The sequence below is a fragment of the Mchenga conophoros genome, linkage group LG11 (genome assembly GCF_057382185.1).
Source record: "Mchenga conophoros isolate Kocher_MC1m ecotype Shallow Benthic linkage group LG11, M_conophoros_male_GT1.1, whole genome shotgun sequence".
Classification (NCBI taxonomy): Eukaryota; Metazoa; Chordata; class Actinopteri; order Cichliformes; family Cichlidae; genus Mchenga; species Mchenga conophoros.
The window spans coordinates 9,223,664-9,245,122 of record NC_140536.1 but is presented as its reverse complement, the minus strand read 5'-3'; the positions used below and the strand labels follow the sequence as shown (position 1 = coordinate 9,245,122).

Here is a 21,459-nt window from a genome sequence, read left to right as displayed (position 1 = left end):
ACAACTATCGGATTAGGTACTACTTTGCAACATTTTCAGTGCCAGCAGTGCTGTCTTTGCCTCATCCAGCTGACACACAGCTTCACACAGCACTGCTGCAGACAGGCAGACACACCGCCCTCCCTTTAGTGGCAGCATGAACTGTAGTCTGTGTTCACAACCACTGAACAACATTTTATGACGGTTTTCAAGCTCCCCTTTCAACAACATTGCAGTATTAAACAATTAACATACATATTAACCTGTTCAACTATTAGAATCTGCCACGTTCTTTACCATAGAACTGTTACTACAGTAGAAAAAATAGTAGTGACACACACACAGACACATGCGCACACACCTTCAGTCATGACTCTTATGATGAAATCATGCACGGTCCTGCTGGCTTTGATTAATCCTTCACCCTGCAAACATCAGTGAGTTCTTGCCGTTACCAATTGATTACTGCATCGAGATTCTCGTTGATGAAACTGAACTGTATTCACTTAGTGGAAATGATTTCATACATGCTGTTTTAAAAAGAAACAAATTCAATTAGTTGGCTCCTAATAAAAATATATCCTTATCTGTATTTCAAGTGCATCAAACTGCGCTTTTATGCTTTCTGATCTTTTATTTATTTTTTTTCTCCGCGCTGATAAGCTGAAGCTCTGAGGGACGAGGCTTGATGTCTATCAAGATAGCCACGAAAAAATTCGGTATCTCTCAACTGTGTGAGGCTCAACAACAACTGCAGCCTCCTCTATCTCCTCTATCTCTGCACGCTCATCAATGCACACAGCTCTCAGGTAGACTGAGAACTTCTGCACTACCCTTAGAATACAGGCAAAAAGTAAATTGCTAACATGAGATCAGACAGTGTTTCTTGAAAGCACTCTTTGGGAAGACTTATTTAAAGTGCTGCTAGTAGACTTTTAAATAAGCCCTTATATGTAGCACAGACTGCTTTTACCCTGAGGGGCATGCTGTGATGTAAAGGTCAAGGTGTAGGCGATAACCCTGTGAGGCTTCGTGCACATATAAGTGGTTCCACTGGGATTCTGTGGTTTCTAAGCACTGTAGTTCAATGTAAAGTTCCTTAATATCCCTGATTTATCATCATATAGACCCTTTTGCTGCCTACGTCATCAAAAGCATGCGTGTGCATTTTGGCAGCGGAGGTAAAGCGTCATCCCATTAATTCAGATAAGGATGACGAGACAACACAGTTGTAAAGCTTGATTTAAAAGTGTTATCATCATAAAAATGTTGGGTTGTTGCGTGTTTGGCTGTCAAAATCACTCCTCTATAAACAGCGGGTTGAAGTTGTACAGAATTACGACGGGATCCCAGCTGTTTCTGAGAAATCTGAGGCGTCTGTGGTAGCAAGCCATTAAACGTGTTGACGAAAGCTGGACTGAGGACACAATCAGAAATGCTCGCATTTGTAGCGCCAATTTACATCAGGTAAGTTATTTATCTACTCTGGTTACACTATAATTCCTGCTTTATATGAATAATAATATCTAAAGTAAGCTGCATTAGCAGGTTTGCTATTTGGCTATTAATCAGTGTAATGTGACTGTCTGGATCAATATCCTGGTAAGGATATATATTTTTTAGAATCAACCAATTTGTTGTGAGCTTGTGCCTGCATATCCTAACTTTTCACATTTCTGTATTAAAGATGAAGAGGATATCCCAGTCCCAAGGAGAGAATATGATGATCTAAACCTGAGATACACTCAGCTTCAGAATGACTGTGTGAACCTGCAGCAGGAGAAAAACTTCAAGCTGAAAATGCAAAGCTTAGAGAGGAGCTGAAAAACTCTGCGTTTTCTTATGCCACTATTAAATGCAAAATGGGGCAAATGCTTTCTTTCACAGGACTTACCTCCTTTATCTTTGAATATAACAGACAAAATCACAGACAGTGTAGAAATAATTTGCCAAAATATCATTCTGCAGGATCATCTTACTGGCTTTTGCTAATGAAATTAAGAGTGGGCCTTAAATAACACTGATTTAGCCTACAGATTTAAGGTATTAAAACCCACCATATCAAATGTATTGTTGCATTCACTATAATGTTGTCCTGCTGTTTCCTTCATGGTTTCACCCTAAAGAACAGATGGGACATTTAACTTGGTTTTGTTGTACTGCATTATATCCATAATTAATTTTCCTTTTTTTATCCGTTGTGGTCACATGGTGAAATTTAGTACGTGTGATCCGATGGGTGTGCCAGTGGTGTTATCTGGACGCATTCTAGTGTTTCAAATTGATGATGCTGCATTTAAGTTTGTGAAATGTTTCTTCACTTTTCACCTTTATTTCCTGTGGTGAGAGTTCCCTGAGTGAGTGTTAAATAAAGCAGTCAAGGGCTCCAGCAAGCCTGGTTGTTCCTCCGTATCAGTGTCCAGTGATGTTGTTTCTGTGTCACTGTTCCCTAGACTTGTCAGCACTGCAGCATCTAGGTCCACAACCTTTATTTCCCGGATGTCATCATCGGTCAACTCTGATGACTGGGTAATAAGAATACATAATTATTATTATGCCGAGTATTTAAAGAAATATATAAAATATATTTTATGAAGCTTGATCATTTTTGTTCAGAACTCATGAAGCAGAGTATTAAAACATAAACGGTACACAACACTGAGTAGCCAATCTAAGGAATCCAAGTTACGAAATAAATAATGTGAAGCTCAAACAAAGAAAAAAAAATACTGAAATGACTGAGTGTCTACAGGTCTTTATGATTTATATATATTTTTTTAAATCATAAAATAAATTGCCGTTGGGGAAAGTCTTTATTCTTCAAGCTCGGGTCCGCTACCAGAGGCCTGGGAACTCGAGGGTCCTGCGCAGTATCTTAGCTGTTCCTAGGACTGCGCTCTTCTGGACAGAGATCTCGGATGTTGTTTCTGGAATCTGCTGGAGCCACTCACCTAGCTTGGGGGTCACTGCACTTAGTGCTCCGATTACCACTGGGACCACTGTTACCTTCACCCTCCACATCTTCCCGAGTTCTTCTCTCAGCTCTTGGCATTTCTTGAGCTTCTCATGTTCCTTCTTCCAGATGTTGCTGTCACTCGGTATAGCTACATCTATCGCTCTATCACTGTCTGTATCTGGAAGTCCCACAGGATCTTAGCTTGGTCATTCTCCACCACCCTAGGGGGCCTCTCCCATTTTGACCTCGGGACTTCCAGGCCTTATTGGCACAGATGTTCCTGTACACTATGCCGACCACTTGGTTATGCCATTCCATGTATGCCCTGCCTGCTAGCATCTTGCACCATGCTGTTATATGCTGGATTGTCTCAGAGGCATCTTTACACAGCCTGCACCTGAGGTCTTTCCTGGTGTGATAGACCCCAGAACTATTGCTCTTGTGCTGAGAGCTTGTTCCTGTGCTGCCACAAGGAAGTCAGTTGCCGGTCATCAAAGTTAACCTGTTTAGATAGTTTGCATGATCTTTTGTGGATAATCCCTTTGTCTAGATTGACAGACTCTTAAATCTCCTTTCCCAAAATGTGTGCACATCCTTACCTGTGTTATTACTGTTTACAAATTGTTAAAGGATCTATGGTGCTTATGAGGATACATGCAGCTGCATACAACCATAAAAGCCACTTAACCAAAATGCAGTTTGACAGGCATAATATAGTATCTTTTGCAGCGACAGCAACAAGTATAACAATGAGTGTCTACAGCCATCTGTAAAACATGGTGAAGACTCTGTTATGGTTTGGGTTGCATTTCAGACAGTGGTGTTAGGGATCTTAGCAACAGCTCCACTTTTCAACATGACAGTGATCCCATACTGCTAATGTCCAAAAAGCATGCCTGGATAGAAAAACACACAGTGGAAAACGATGTGTCATGGATTGGTCTCCCAGATTCAGGACCTCAGCATTATTGAAGGAGTACAGGATCACCTTGATAGCATATGGAAGAAAGAAGAGTTTTGAATGTCCTTCAAGAAGCCTGGATAATTATTCCTATTTGAGGTATGCCAAAATACACAAGAAGTGGACTGAAAACCAGTGGCAACATATCTACTACAGTGAGTGTCTACAGCCATCTGTAAACACAGTGGAGGCTTTGTTAAGGAACAAAAATCATTCAAGAAGCCTGTAGAACAATTCATGTAGACTACTTCATGAAGAAATTACAGAAAGCTGTCTAAAACAGTTCAGGCTGTGTTGAAGAAACAGGTGGCCATACCAAGTATTGACTTTCAAGCCCAAAACTCTGTTTTTGCCTTATTTACTGTATTTCTGTGCATATTTCAATAAATAGCTGCACTTATTTCCCATTTCCCCAGCAAAATATAAAGAATTAAGAAGTACCTAAAGACTTCTGCACAGTACTTTGCAGTGTTCTTTACTTTATTAAGCTTTTCCTTATTCTTTATCACACACACACACTTAGTGTTTGCATGGTGGACAGAGCATGCAATCTAACAATGCAAATATGGAGGTGGACGTACAATAACAGCATCATAGATTATAATAGGCCCCTTTTGTAACTCAAACAAGCAGAACGTTAGCTATGAAGCACTAATTATGATGCATGATTATTTACTCAATTTTTTGTGTGTAATCTGTTTTTTGGAAATTATTGGATTGGTTGTCACAGGAATAAAGCAGGTTTATTTAATATGGGCGGGATTAAATGACCAATGATGTTGCATCAATGTGGGTAGAACCAGTTGTGATCAGTGCAAGTGAATGTTATGCAGTTGGGATCCTGTGGCGTAGCCTTACTCATTATTCCAGGGGGCTGCCAGTGCTCCATTCTAAAAAAAAAAGAAGGAATAATTGGTTTGTGTTTATTACCGTGTTGAAATTTCTCTGTAGTCTACTCAAGTGTCCTGCTTATAAATGCAATATTAAAAAGAAGAATAAACAAGCTTTAAACAAAGTAATTCTGCTGGTCCTACAAGACAGAAGAGCCCCTTTAACCCTTCAAAATCAGCCAGTTCATATTTTAGTGCATATAACTTCATCAGTTATCACAGTTGTGTTTTATAGTGCAAACTTCAAACTATATACCAGTTTTTAATCCTTACGATTCAGTTCTTTAGATTTTATTGACAGTTTGATGCGCATAAGTCCTACAAAACAAAAATAGATTGAAGCCAACAAAATAACCAAGCTTATGTTTTCTATGTTACATCTCACTGTAAATAACACAGAAGCTTTTTCTATATTTTATGACATGGCATAATACATACAAAAACAAAAATGTTCTGAATCACGTTAGTTTTATATTAGTGTTATATTTTTGAACATGTCAATAGGTGTTTGATATTCAGGTATTTGTTTTAATGAGATGTTGCAAAGCACCATTTGCTAGCAGTGGTTGGTGCTGTCCCAAAGTGGGGGGTAGGCCCAGGCTTAGGGTTAGCACATATGATGACTTTGACCTCAGAGGGTTAAATAATATTTTACTTGTGCTTCCCTGGTCTATGGTGATCTGCTGTTTGCTTGAAATATTAAAGAATTTATCATTAATACAGTTGACCTTTTCAGTATGGACAGTTTTCCTTTGTCAAAGACCACAGGAGCATGCACTTATTCATGATGAAGCAACAAATCTGACTGCTTTCTTTGAAGATCTGAACAAATACAATTATCCTAACTAAGATCACCCAATCCTGGATCACCAAGTGATTCTTGGATCAGAAGTTTTATGACAGACATATTAGCTAAATGTGGATATATTTAACAAGGAATTACATTTTTGCCTGCTTACTTTTTTTGGCTGCTTTTTTTTAAAATTTATTTTGCAAGCACTCACATTGTCTACTGTGTTTTCAGTTTTTTGGGTGTTCTGTACCAGCAGTCTGCATTAGAAGAATAGGGAAGTGTGGTTTTGGAGAGCATAAACAGAGGGATACAGACAGGGTAAGGAAGGAGATGGTCCTCAGTCCACAACAAGACAATTAGATAATGACAAGGCAGTGACACAGATGATTTGTTGCCTTGTGTTGTAATGTGATTCCAGGAGTCTAGCTGAAAATTCATTTTAAGCTTTCACAAAATACATTCTTCCATTATGGAGCTTGGTGGGTTTAAATAATTTAAAACATTGTTTTCGAAAACAAACAGGAATCTCCTGAACAGGACGGCGCTTTCATGGCACTTTGATGCTTTATATGCACTTTGCTAGAAATAACTTCTCTTTACATCTAGACGTGGTTTATGTTATCTGTAATGAGTTTACTGTGTATCTAAAAGAAAACTGTGATTAGTCAGCCACACTGCAGGCCATAAAGTGGCCCCCCTCTAGTCCTCCCTCATTTTGGTATAAATACCCCGAAGGCTGATTTGTTTTTCTCACCACTCTTTGTGCGATTCTTATGTCTGGCTCACTGTCTAATGATGATAATCTTAAAAAAAAACAAAAAAAAAAACCATAAGAAGAAAAAACATTAAAAAAAAAAAAACAAATTTAAAAAAAAAGACAGGTGAACATTTGGGAGGGCATGAAGAGGAAGCAAAGGGTGTAGCGTACACAAGGGGGGTGTTTGGTTGGGTTCCATAATATAATGGCGTTACGTACATACAGTAAACAGCTCCATGGGACTGGTTGGAGGATTAAAGAGGATTTTCCACGCTAAGCTACAGGAACTCAGCCCTGTGACCCCCTCATGTTTCCTCCTCCCTTTAGAAGAGCAGCAAACCAGCCTCCTCTCTCCTTTCAGGCTGCTTGGCCCGTGTTGCATCCACCCTGTGACCCACATTGGCGATTATATGGATAGGATAAAGAAGAGGGTGGCACCACCCTTTAGGATATTTTATAGTGCGTTTCCATCAAAGTGATTTGACAGCTATGAATCCTTTGCTCTGTCATTTTTTTTTACCCAGTTTGACATTTTCTGATAAATCTGCAAATCTTACTTTAATGACAACGCTGATGATAGTAATAGCTGTCCAGGTAAATTAAGGGCACGTTCTGAGCGCCTTTCCCGTACCCGTGAATGGAGTGATAATGTGACAGCCAGATGACATACATCACCAAACGGGCCCCACATAACTTGATGGGAGGAAGACAATGCTGTCAGCAAACTAAAATCTGGTTAAGTTGAGTGAACATTGCCTTTGGTTCCACTTTGGGACACTGCTGGAAAGCTAATTGAATCAAAGCAAAGGGGATGGGGTCACTTTTGACTGACACTCTATGGGCATTTGTCTCCGTCAGCCTAACATCATGCAGGGAGGTGACTCAGCAGGGAGCCGTCCCCGACCCAAATGCATGCATGCCCTTAACTCGAACTGACAGTGTTCTAGGATCCTGTACATACCTTGCCACAAGCAAGACTGCTGGAAAGCTGAGGTTTTCTCTTTTTATTTATACTTTTTATTTTAATTGTCGTCATCATGTGAAGCCCCTCCCCCCTACCCACACACAAAAAGCAGAACTAGATCAACCCAGGAAAGCAGAGGTTCATTTTGTGTAAATGCCGAACTCAGAAGAGATTCTGAGTTGTTTTCTCAGAGGCCTGTGGAGTGCCCAAATTCAAGGATGTTATGAGGAACGTCCCCCTGGCTTGAGGAATGACTTTGCTGCTTGGTTCAAATGACAATATTTGTTACTATTTCTGTAAATCAAACTTTTCAGTGACCATTTAAGTCTTTATGAGAGGTAAAAATGGTTAGGTTGATTCAAGCATATGATTGGGGGGCTACAACCAACCAATGAGGCCAACTATATTACAGTCTTGACCAATTTGTCAGTTCCAATTTGCTGCTAAGATTTTGTCTTTTTTCTGTTTCTTTGCAGCTCCTGTGCAAGTTTTTTCTTTTTAGCATAATATAATACCAAAACAAATAAAATGAAAAAATACTATTTTAGAAATGGTGAAGAGCTCCAACACTGTTTGCAGTACTTGCCACTTAGCCGACTATGATTCAACTGAGCAAACTAGTACGAGGTCAAGCAGTGTTTTCACAGTAAATTGCAAAGTAGTTTGTGAAATTTACTGGAAGTAAATGAACCATAACCCCATCAGCTTCTTGATATCACTCAACAATATACGTTATCTCTCTATATATGTGGGCACGTGTGTATTAGCCCCACATGAGGCCAAAATGATTCTCTCGATTATTGTCGTGATTATTCATTGATTTAAGTGACATAAATGTAATGTAAATATAACACTGCTTTCACATCCTTTCGATCCATTTATTGTACTTCAGCGATGCATGTGAGAGATGTGAGATTCCTGTCTGTTTTCTCTGTGATATTTTGTATACGCTGCAGGTTTTTCCACTTTGGAAAAATTATTTTATATCATGTATTTTGCTCAGTAAGTTGACTATTTCCCTTTTTATCTCACATCTTTTGACATCTTTGGGCGAAAGGAATGCTACTCTAATTGTGATCATTGGGTAAAAGTGAAGAATACACTATATGGCAGAAATCCTGTGGTTCAAAATTCAATTAAGGTTTGGAACCAACTATTGGACACAGTAAAGGCTCCTAAAATGTATTTGGATGCTCCGCTATGTAACAACCATGCCTTCAGGCCTGGGCTGGAGGACAGCACGTTTGTGTCATGGCAGGGAAGAGGGATTTGTTCTCTCAAAGATATTTACATTAATGGATATTTTCCATCTTTTCAACAACTGAGGGTGAAATTTAATCTTCCTAATTCACATTTTTTCAGATTTTTACAGTTAAGACATTTCATCAAAGCATCTGTTCCACGATACGGTCTGATTCCTCGAAGCCCAGTGCTTGACAGCTTCATGTCGGTTGAGCCCTATACTAGAGGTGCTGTGTCCCACTTTTAGAGGGCCTTACTGGATATGTGCAGTCCTTCCTCTGATACTTTTAGGGAGCAGTGGCAGGAAGAACTGGGGGTGGATGTTCCTGATGATCTTTGGCAAGAGTGCATTAAGAATGTATATTGTAGTTCTGTAAATGCTAGACACTGTTTGATCCAATTTAAGGTTGTGCATAGGTTGCACTTCTCTCCCACTAAACTGGAAAAGATATATAAGAACGTCTCAGCCCTCTGTGTTAAGTGTTCAAGTGGTCGAGGAACTTTATCTCACCTTTTCTTTCAATGCCAAAGGCTGCGGCCTTTTTGGAATCATCTGTTTGATTTTTTTGTCCAAAGCCATTGGCAGGGTGGTCCCATGTACCCCCTTTGCAGCGTTGTTCGGGGTGTGTGAACTGGGATGGGCAAGGGACAAGACGGAGATGCAGGTTGTGTCAATGACCACACTTGTGGCTAGAAAGCTGATACTTTTCTGCTGGAAGTCTGATAAACCCCCTACCTTCGAAATGTGGTTGAGAGCATTTGGAAATGTACTCCATCTGGAAAAAATCAGGTTTACCCTGTCTAACCGAGAGAGTGTGTTTGATAAGATTTGGCAACCGGTCGTTAGCCTGATGGACAACCTTAATTGAAGTATACTCTGTCTTGACATTTATGTATGATGTATCACCACCTTGTTGACTTGCCGTTCACCTTCTATTGTGTTCTTTTTGAAGGTGATTGTTGTATGCTACTCAATTATAAAATCAATAAAAATATATTAAAAAAAAAGAAATGAGTACCTTCAGAGGGACTGCTCAGGTTGAGTGTTTTGGAGATGAAGTTAGAGTGACATGATTTGGATATGTGCTGGAGGAGGAATGGTAGATATACTGGACAAAAGATGTTGAGGATGGAGCTGAGGCAGGAGGAAAAGAGGAAGACCAAAGACGAGGTTCGCGGATGTAGCGAAGGGGGACATGCAGAAGGAGAGCTGTGCCAGACATTTGAATCTTGCTGTACATCTGTCTTTATCGTGGTGTTACTGGTCCGGGAAACTTCAAGCTATGTGGTGCAGGGAACACTTGTGATTGGTGTATGATCAGGGGGTGATTTAGGGAGAGCTTGATTTGCTTTTGCTTTGAGTTCTATTGGTGGAGCACACACTTTCGGTATTGCTCGAGTCAAGTCAAAATCTTAATCAAGATTAAAATTTGATTACTTGTGCAGCTCAAGTGTGTATATAGAAAAGAAAATATGATCAATATATCAGTATTTGGGGTTTTTACTAGGGCTGAACGATATATCGCATTTGCGATAATATCGCGACATGATCAAGTGCAATTTTCTAACCGCAAAGGCTGCGATTATACTCTGGACATGTCCAAATTCATGGGCTGCATCCTCCTGAGGCTGCATTTGTAGACCGATTACGTCACAGCGACGCGCCGAAGGCTGTCCAAATTACTACCATATCCCAGAATTCATAGCGCGGCCCAGCCAAACTCCAGTTTCCAACAATGGCGGCCGCTACTAAGTTTTAAAATTACTCATACTAATCTTTCTGGGTCACAAAATAAACTTTTAAAATATTTTCAGGCGAGAAAGTAGTTGTGTAAACATCAAATATCTGCTCGGTTTATCAAGATATCCCATATTTGCAAAAGTGCTTCAACGTTTTCAGAGGCGTCTGCTACCCACCAGCTCGACAGCTAGCCGGGAGCTCGAGGGTTACTGATGCGGCCGAGAACGGCACAACTCCCGGCACATCATTTTCAGATCACCGCGGAGTTTCGCTGCTCGGGTTAAACGTAATATATAAGTCACTTAGACAACCTAAAAATGTTATTGTTGGGCTTTTTTCAGTGTTTTGTTTGTTCGTGAGTAAATCGGTTTGGCTGAGATTAAAGTTATTAGATTAGATAAAATAAAACTTTATTAATCCCCCGGGTGGGTTCCTCCTTGGTTTTCACACAGCTGACTAAACGTCAAACAGAAAACTTATTAAACAGAAGTATGAGACAGTCGAGAATTTACACCAGTGTCTGGTTATATTTTAGATAGCAAGAAGCAGACGGCCGAGTTTATTAAACTCCACCGAGACAGCGGTGACGCTAATCAGAACTAGACCGTCCAATTTCACGCCTTTAAACTTTAAAGGCGTGTTTGTGTGTGTGTTTATACAATTGCTATTATGTTTGCACTTTATGTGTAATGTTACTGACTGCAGAGATCAGTAAGATGTGTGTATTTTTTATTTATTAGTTTTATTTATTTAATATTATTTTTTAATTGAATGACTGTCTAGTAGTTCACAGATGTCGAAAAACTGAGTGTGGTAAAGCCACTGATTTTGTTTATGTATATTTCTGCAATCTGCACATTGTACTGACTTTCATTTTAATGTTTACACCAGGGTTCCTTGTCAGCACTTTATGCTCAGATGTTTGTAAGCTAAAAATAAACTATTGTGTATGTTCAAATATACTGTTGTGATTGAAGAAGTTAAATAAAAATGTCAGTCATCAATTCATGCATCACCTCATGTCATCATAACAGAGGTCTGTCTTCCAGGAAAGAACAGTTTAAAATTAATGTAATATAGTATTGGCCATACTATATGATGTATTGCTTGTCTTTGTTTAATAATACAGAAGACAAAGACCTTAAAAAATAATCGCATATCGCATCGCAATCGCAATATTGGGGCAAAAAATCGCAATTAGATTATTTTCCATAATCGTTCAGCCCTAGTTTTTACTCAATATTACTCACTCAAAAATCTCAATATTGGCAATATCTGCTATTTTAAATGAACAACTTTTACTGTGCTCCGCCTCTGAAATCTCGCTTCATGCGTAACACAGTTCTGATACTGGTATGAATCTAATCTGCTGTCCTTTGGCTATGAAACAAATTTCCAAAATTATCAATTTATTCCTTCTCTGAGTCTTCTTCTTCTGGCATAGCATACATGTACTTAACAAATAAGCATATATTTTGCTTTTGAGCCCAGTGGCAATTCAGAACTATCTTACTGTAATAAAACGTTAGTTTGCTCCTCCATGCAGTTTTTGTGACATCTCATGGCAGACAAAAGTCTAACGAAGAAAAAAAAAGAGCTTGCCCAGTGTGAACTTGTGTGTGAGAGAAGCAGTAATTTAGGAAACATTTATAACCTGCTATATTTCCCTGTAGCTGGATTTTCATAAGCATAGTTTAGCTTACAGAGCATTGAAATACGTATCCGTTATAATTCAGGCTACAATGAGACTCCCAGTGCTGTATTATAGGGTAGAATAAGTTAAATTAAACTAAAGAGCTCAAACGTATTAGCTGCAGGGAGCTTTTAAACATGTCAAAGCTATTAGCTTAATAATTATTTCTCTATAATATTTTCATCTTTTTGGTGTAAATCAATATGATTAATTAAGTGAAAGGCACTCAGAATCAGATACAATCAGTTGTCACTTTTAGCATCAATAATGGAGCTCTATTACATGAACATGAAACATAATGACTCCATTATCCCTCACGGCTGGCGAGTGGCTGGAAAAATTCTCGTGGAGATGTTTGGTTTGAAGGGGAAAAGCTCTCATGCAGGCAGATCCGGCGAAGCTCCAGCAATGACGCAGTCCTCAAACGTATGCCTGTGTTCCTCCGGGAGATGCAGATAAGACGCCATCGAGAAGATAACAGCCGTGCATTGCTACCATTAGCCCAACACAAATATGATAGTCAGAAATGACAGAGAGGGTGTTTATTCCTTGCCCAGTAATTGACTGAGCATTTCCATAATAGGATTGTGTTTCCTGCCAGGCTAATGTGACCCCTATTAGTTCAGGAAACGTACTGCAATCAGGCTCTGCGTGCGCTGCCAGACAGCCAAGAAAATGAACTGGGGAAAAAAGGAGAAATGAGGGACCAGAGGGTGAGAGAGATTTAAACAATGGAGAGATGTAGACAATGGGACAGCCAGAGGGACCAGAGAGGGGAGCAGAAGGGAAGATGAGTCATATCACTGCACCAAATCGGGCCTTGATTGAAATGCCACTGCAGCTACTGTACTTAGATTTTAATTTTGGTTGGCCTAAATTGGATTTTAACTCACCATATCATTAAGCTTACATTAGACATGCTGTTCATACACTTATGCCTTGTGTTTAAGTCAAATGTCCAAATCAGGAGTTGAAAAAGGACCAAAAACAAAATGAGCACATTATCTCCGATATGAATGGAGCAGAAGTGTTTGTTTCTGAGGTACTAGAAAAAGAACAGGGATGTGCAGTGCTTAAAATACCTGCTGTATTTATGTGGCAAGTGCTTGAGTTGTTTTATTTCCTCTGTGCATCTTTGTAGCTGTTACTGATTTAGCTGCATGCTGGCCCAGCTAATCCTGCACCCTGATCGATCTTCTACTACTCTTGCTCGCACTCTGGATTTTATCCAGGAACCATGTTGGCTCGTGTCTTTATCTTTTCATCTCATCAGGCATTCGCAGAGCGAGTGTCACGGAGAGTTTGCATTAACAATAGAATGGATTTATAAAGTGAGGCTGTGGCCTTGCTGGGAACCATTTGGCATGATGGCTGTCTAAACAATGTGCTGAAAAACGTGCTTAGCTCATCTTTGTTTTTTGTAAAGCGGCTGTGTCAGCCCCCAAGCTTAAAGCTTCCTGTGTTATGTCGAACACATCGCCACCGTGTCATTGATGGTTTACGGTCGGCGGCTTTCAGCAGAAGTGCAGGTCTGAGCAGTAGGGATACCCGCTCTCCTGCTGTCAGTCCGAGGGATTCGCCTCAATCCATTACATGCTTGGATGCTGATAGTGTTTGTCAGGATGCTCTGCATGGCCAGACAATTAAGCTGAAACACAAGGCTGACTTAATGAAGCTCGGCAGGGAAACATTTTCAAACACGGTTCTGGCCATAGAGATAGAAGGAGATGAGGTCCACTCATGCCAGGAGAAGCCACATGGCTCCATTCTTGCATTGTTGTGGTGTCTGTTCATGCACTGGTGGCAGAAAATATCCACACTAATAATCTTTAGTGAATTTAGCTTAATGTGGCTACAGGTTCTTATGGTGGCATTATCAACTTGAAGAAAAGCTAACCTAAGAGCATATAACGATAGACTAAATATTATAATTAGCTAACGTGAGTAAAAGGTCTACGCCATGATCATCACTTACAGTGTGTTAGCTGAACATCACAGTCTTCCTTGTTGACTCATATTGGCCTATTAGAAAAGACAGCGTCAACTGTTTTGCTGTCTCATTCAATGTTGTGGCTTATGGCTTCACATTGGTATTATGTATCATGTTACTTATCAGTTTTCTTCTCTCATGCCTAAACTGACTTTTCTTCCTGTTAAAGGGAGTTTTTCCTTCCCACTATTGCCAAGTGTTTGCTAACAGGGGTTCCTCTGATTATTGGGGTTTTCTCTGTGTTATTGTAGGGCCGATACCTTACAATATCGCGTGCCTTGAAGTGATTGTTATTGTGATCTGACACTATAAAAATTGGAATTGAATTGAATGACGTCAAAGTGGCTACCTCCATCGTTTATGTACTGTTTATGGGTGTGTCTGTACTTAATATTTCACAGGTCTTTACAAAAGAAAATTATAATTTCTATTATTATTAGTTTGCCTAATAAACTATTTTAAACTTACGTCTCATTTCAATGACTGGTGATTTCCTTATTTACATACCCCAAGACTAAGTAATGTTTATCTGCATTTCTTAATAAATCAACACCACATATTAAATTAATTTATTACAGTTATCTTTAAAGCTGTACTGAAACTGATTTGAAATTTGATGCTGTTGACTGATACAAAATCAAATCTGTCAATGATAACAGTAAGTCTTTGCATGGTTCAGTAAAAAGAACTCCTTCTCCTAGTGCACATTTGGTACTCTTACTGCTGGGACATAATTGTTAGCTCCCCTGGTGAAGAACAATTGTTGCCAGCCACCAGTTTGTGCCGGCCTTAGCTTGTGACAACAACAGGGTCTGCATCATCAGCATCAACATACAGGCTTTAGAAAATGTAAATACAAAAAAAGAGCTTCATTTAGATATTCAATATGTTCACAGCTCACAAAAAAGAAATGCTGGGTCCATTTTAATTCATCCTTATCTGAATTTCATACTGGCATCCTGTTTCTTTTCTTGTTATATAATATGTTGCTTTAAATAAAAGGACACTTATTAGTGTGGCTTTGAAGCTGGCCTCACACTTAGAAAAAAATCTAACATTTTCAGTTTTTGTCATTTTACTGTCGACCCTCGAAAGCTCAGCGGTTTGTTATTTTTCTGAGGGCAGCGCAGGGTTTGGTGAGGTGCTCTGTAATCATTTTAAGGCCCTGCGACACTGTGACGAATGCGAGGATGAGTCACATTTTAACAGCAATGGGGAAGGCAATTGCGGGACTCTTTGAAATTATCTGCCTGTATTCCCTGGGCTCTGAATTTTTTCTCTCAAATTAGATAAACAGTTCGCTTTAATGAAATGAAATATTTTAAAATAATTGCCTTTCACTGTGCATGTACCTGCAACCCTTTGTGGTAAGGTTTTTATTAGTGTCCACCTGCTGCGTTTATGGTATGAAATGTTTTGGAAGTACAGCTGGTAGAAAAAACACTGATGCATTGTCGTAGCATCAGTCACCACACAGTTTTGGCTTGAGCTATCTCAACCTTTTTACTCGTACCAATGTGAGACTGACATTTTGTCAGTTTAAAAGCATGCAGTCCAAAGTCGGGTTGTTTAGAAGAAACTATATGAAAGAAAGGAAGGGGGAAAAAAAGACGCTGGCTTTTTATTAGAAACTTTCTCTTTGTGTCTCCACAGCTGGGTAGGTGTGTCTGCCTCCGTTTGATTGGCAGCAGCAAGCAGGCTGAGTCCCAGCAGGGGAACAGAAGACAAAGTAAACGAAGTTGTTCTGCGAGTCATTGGTAGACGATGGGATTGAAGAGTAAGCACCACACCAGCATCTAAACAGGCTGAAGTGACATTTTCTGGTGTGTTTATATGCTGTTCAGTGAGCTGCAGCTGACAGACTAATTGGCTAGTTTGCCTCCAAACTGACATTAGCCGTGCTGTTTTCCTCAGCAGATTTTCTTTTCTTTTTGGTGGCTTATTCAGAAGGGCGTGGGCAGGACGAAATGTGTTCACGTTTACAAGTGAGCGTGTAATTCTAATATTTGGCTCTAATTGCAAACTCGTTTTCTCCTATTGCAGCGACACTGCGCAGAATGAGTAACAAAGTTAAATGTGCTAGCTTTCAAGTAGGTTGTCAAAGGTTGTCAAAGGATGATTTCAGCTTTTTTCACACTGGCATATTTCCCATTAACATACACTATACTGCCAAACGTCTTCACTTACCCATACAAATCCTTGAATCCAGGTTTTCCAATCACTTCCACGGTCACAGGTATTTAAAATCAACGACCTAGGCATGCAGACTGTTTCTACAAACATGTGAAAGAATGCGTTGTTCTCAGGAGCTCAGTGACTTCCAGCGTGATACTGTGATAGGATGCCACCTGTGCAACAAGTCCAGTTGTGAAATTTCCTCACTACTAAATATTCCACTGCCAGCTGTTAGTGGTATTATAACAAAGTGAAAGTGACTGGGAACAACGGCGTAAAGAGCTTCTTGGAATACGTTTTCATGGCTTAGCAGTTGCATTCAAGGCTGTTATAGCTGTAAAGGCTGGGCCGACATCACATTAAACCCTATACATGAAAAGTGGGGTGTCACTAAAAGTCATAAGGCAGTTAAGGCAGACAAGGAAAAGCTCCTCTTGTAACTCTGCTTTCACTGGGTAGCTTCAGCTGTGGCAAGTTGCCATCTTACATAGACCTCAGCCTAACCCAAATTTGTTTATGTGCTTTAGGCAGTGTGTAGGTTTCATCTGTATCCCTATTATAGCCAACACAGTGCCATTACCTGACATAATGTACTCAACATCATTTGCTGTTGTACTGGGCGTGCCCTTCACTTGCTCCAGTGGTCTAAACAATGGTTGTTGCTTGTTGCTGCTCAGAAAAAAAAATCACAGGTTTAATAGTGTAGTAGAAATCAGAACAAGATGAAACAGGAAGCAAAGCAGTCGTGGAGATTTTTCCAAAGCTTTGTCAAATATGTCTTATCTTTTTCAACTTAGCAGTGAACTCTGTCCATACTGTAATTCATACCTTTATGTATCACATCATGGAGAACTTGCAGCGTGCACCATATTACAAGAAGTGGGATGTGCACAACCATTAAAAACGACACTCAAGTGCTTCTTTCAGAAGCTGTGACGCTGTCATGTTTGGGACATGCAATAAGTGATAACTCCGTTTATACTGTGGTTCCAGCAGCAGGTTGAACTGAGTTCAGCAGGCTTTAACATGTCCACTTGGAATCTTTGGGATGGTTACAGATCCTTAGCCTTTTTCATGTGAAGCTCTTGAGCCACTTTCTGATGCTGTGGAAGCCCAGTGACAGAATTTACCCTTATCTGAATTACTGTCTGTTTTGTTTGGCTTCTAACAGTGACACTAGTCTAATCCTTCATTTTCTTAATTGCATTATAGAAGTTTACATCGTTTGAAAATATTACACTGTCAGAGCAATTAACAGGACGCTGTCTCAAATAATGTTGTTGCAAGCTCGGTCTGCCAGACATGATAATAAGAATCACTTTTACTCGTGGCTTTGTGCCCATGCTCAGAGCGTCTACGAATCCTGGAAGGAACAAAGTTGGCCGCGGCGCAGCCTTAGATTAGTCACAGACCCGGGTACTTCCACTGTCTCCATGTCACCTGAATGAATTATCAGATGTTTCCAGTGTCACACTACTTTGTTAACCTTTCTGCCTGTTCGCTCAACACCCCGCTGCTCTTCGCCAACGTGTACGAGGGAGGAAACACCCTTCAGCTGTTATAAATGAGTCGAAGTGCATGTTCGCACATGCCCGCATGTCTGAGTGATAGAGGGGCGAGAGAGGCCAGATAGGACTGAGGTGGCCCCTTTAATCGCTTCCCTGCTCCTCCCTCCTTTTTTTGCTCATCTCCACTCGTCTCATTACAGACTGCAGAGGGTGAGAACTGAGGCCTGTATAGACCTTGGCATTAATTATTGAACCCTATCTTCATTTACATCCTCCACAGTTTCTGATAACCTTTACATAAAAGAGCAGAGGCTAACCTGTCAGATATTACCAGTGTGGTGGGTAGTAATGGCACGGTATATGAGAGACACAGAGAAACTCAGTTTGGAGATGCAATTACAAAATCTCTTACTTAATCACATGTAAAATGTTTGTCTATATAACCACACACGCACACATTTACTGTATATATATATATATATATATATATATATATATATATATATATATATATATATATATATATATATATGTGTGTGTCAAGAAAGATATACAGAGATAGATAATTATAGCCCCCCCCCCCCTTTAATTATACTTTAGTTGTTCCTTGTTGTTCCAGTTGAGCTTCAGTGCAAATTAATGCCGTTCTGCTTTGAATGGGTTTTGTTGTGGCGGGGTAAGGCGAATAATTATTAAAGCTGCCATTTGACTCCATGCATTGTCTTTGTCATGTTGGCCCAGTTCTGCTCTGCTTGTTCCCTCCTGCCATGCCCAGTCAATTTGAATCGCTCAGTCGGAGGCCAGCTGATGGAGGCCGCTGAGGTCAGCGTGGCCAAGGCTTTCAGACAACTTGGTGGGGGGGGGCTCGACTGTGATGCTGAAAATCTCATCGTTATCTCCTTCTCTCCCCTGCCTCTGTCTTTTTGCTTTGTACTCATGTGTGTGTTTGTGTGCTTCCTGCAGGTTTCAAAGGGCAGCATCAAACCCTGACCTCCCAAAGCCTCTGAGCAGGAGAAAGAAGACTCTGCCAAGATGTTCAGCACCAAAAGGTTGGCACAATGTCACTTTTGATCAATTCTTATTTGGTCATAAAAAACCACACACACGCACACAGACACACGCACACACAGGGAAATCTCAGCATTTTAAAATGGTTTGTGCTGATAGTGGCTGACATTTCTGTTCCGCTATGATCCACACATGACTTTGACGCGAAGAAAGGTAATGGTTGATTTCAGGTCAAAAATCACCAAAAAAAAAAGATTCTTTTTTTTCTGTTGCAGTCTCTCATCTTGGATACAGTATCTGAGCTCACATTCATATAGTTTGTATTTCCACTTAACAAATCTATGCTAATAGTGTAAACAGCTTCAGCGGGAAATTTAGAAAGCCCAGTTTACAGTAGCCCTCGGTTGTGTGTACATTTTGTATTTTTAATGTGGCGTGTGGTAGTGTACGGTCTGCATAAATCATTTATCGCTCTGACTTTTTCTTGATGTTGAATGGGAGGTAGAAGTGGTCACCTTGCTAAGCTATTATGTAAAATGGTTTAGGTGTCATGAAGCAGAATGTTTTTGGTTCTTTCTCTTAATGTTTCAATCCCGTGTGTTACGCTTCATAGCTCTGGGTTGGTTTACGTTTCTCTTGTGTTGGGTTGATTACTCACAGCAGCTCATTCAGTCTCCCCTCTGAAAGTGCTAATTAATTCCCTTTGAATAATTAATCCCAGGATTTCTAATAGTGCATTTTCAATCGATAAGGTTATAATGTGCAGGCTTGTTTTCAGAGCTTGCAGCTCAATAACCAAGGGAGGTCTTGTGGAGAAATGGCTGCCCCCATGAATGTATTTCTTCAACAGGAAGTGTATCAGTGTATGGCGAAATATCCATGTGGAAAGCCTTTTTCTAGAACAAAAGACAAAGAATTTAATGAGTGAGATGTTTTAAACACAGGACTATTTCATATCTGTCAAAGGATGTGGGGTCCTTTTGTTCCTAACACATTACACACTCCATATCAGTATAGATATCCAGCAGGATTCTTTTTTTTTATCCCATTAAGCTCTGATTTGTTTACAGTTTCCCTCTAAGTGTTCCTTTAATTTTTTTTAAGCAGTGTATATAACAAGAGTCTTTTTTATCCCATCCATAGTAAAAAACAATATATCACGTAAAAATAAATAAACTGATACTGAATAAAAATAATCTGAAAAGAAAAAAAGGAAAACTGTTTAATAAAATTATCCAAGAGTGCTTCAGTTCAGAGAGGTTCATACAGGTTTAGTTCAGCAGTTCCCAAACACCGGGCCGTTTGGTACCGGGTCGCGAGAGTTGAGGCTCGTGTGTGAAATTTATGGTTTTCAAGGTTTTTATCGTTATTTTTTTTTGGCGTTTTTATCATTAGCTCGGTTCCCTGGGTCTTTTCCCGTGTGTTATGACCAAATCTTCTTTTTTTGGTACCGCTACTGGTTTGATTGTGTTGTATTTATCCGCGACACCCTAAAGGCCGGTCCGCGAAAATATTGTCGGGCATAAACCGGTCCGTGGCGCAAAAAAGGTTGGGGATCGCTGGTTTAGTTCAATAAACTGGTCAGGATTGATCAGCTATAACAGCTCTGAAAAAGGTTTTCATCTGAGAACTTTTTGACTTGCATACTACACACAGACTCACTGGTCCCATATGGGAATTAATACTGGTGGCAACAAACCCTGTGATTAGAGATTAGGTCATCGTTTTCTTCTGAAGTCTCGACTTGCACTGAAAAAGAAAAGTTGCCAGTGGCCTGGTAAAATATTGATTACTGCAACATTTTCATTGTCACACTTTGAAATGTAAATTACCAAGATTTTTTTTTTTTTTTTGGACAATGTGTCAGCACGAACGAATGTATTTACAGTGTGAACTTTTTGTTGAGAAGTAAGAAAGCTGTAGGATAATGTGTTGGGCGCTGTCACGTCCACGTGTCTCCTTACACTGTGTCTGATCATCACGCTGTCATTGAGAGGATGATTAAACCAAACCGGCCCTCCGTCTTTTGGGAGCTGTGTCAGCACAGTAGATGACACGGATATGCTCGGAATAGCTGTAAAAAAAAAAAAAAAAAAAATAGATGCCATCTTTAAATTCAAACACTACAAAATCTCATTCACTTTTTTGCTGAATACGAAACAAAGCATTTTTCCTCAGCTAAACTGCTGAACGAGATGTAAAGTGGCTCCTGTGTGCCTGTCAGAGATCCCTGAACGCTTTTGTGGCTTTACTCGTGTGTGTTTTTAATAATGGTTTTCTCCTTTTTTTTCCTTTCACTGAGTCATTTCCAACAGCTGTAATTAAAAAGTTGGCATGCCTGTAAAATGCTTTTATTAAACTCTAATCGCACAGTCATGTTTAAATAGCCGATTACCTTCGATTTTGATGGAGTTAAGAGTGTGCACCAGAGACAGAGCTGTAAATCCTGAGTGCTTGTGATGGTGTCTTTGCTCAGTGCTCCCTTCTCTGTTTCATTGTTGTAGATAAGCTGAGAGTGCAAAATCTCCACAGCTTGATTGTTTGTGTTTACATATGCTCATTAAAATGCAACTGGAGCGCCGTTAATCTGAGTCTTTCATTCTGGATGTGTCACGGCTGGCGGAGTGAGCCGTGTGGTGTGGAGGAAAGGGAGGACCCAAAATGCAGCAGTGACTGATGATACGAGTGATGTTTATTTACAAAGCGACAATGGCAGAAACAGGCAGTGAGGCATGACAAAACAACTGAAGAAACCTAAACTGGGAGAACTAAATGACAAACCTGAGACCATACAAAAGGGGT

General features: G+C 40.0%; 1 protein-coding gene across 2 annotated transcripts in view; it reads left to right on the top strand.

The window, feature by feature from the left end:
* Positions 1 to 21,459, top strand: part of oxr1a (oxidation resistance 1a) — a 180,639-nt gene that overhangs the window by 1,808 nt on the left and 157,372 nt on the right. Inside the window, exons 2-3 of one of the 2 annotated variants that reach the window (XM_085290776.1) lie at positions 15,620 to 15,743; positions 18,613 to 18,698. In XM_085290776.1, coding sequence (XP_085146902.1) covers positions 18,682 to 18,698 — 17 coding nt within the window. In that variant the 5' untranslated portion in view covers positions 15,620 to 15,743; positions 18,613 to 18,681. The remainder of the gene's footprint in view (positions 1 to 15,619; positions 15,744 to 18,612; positions 18,699 to 21,459) is intronic. The other variant, XM_085290775.1, reaches the window with a different exon arrangement.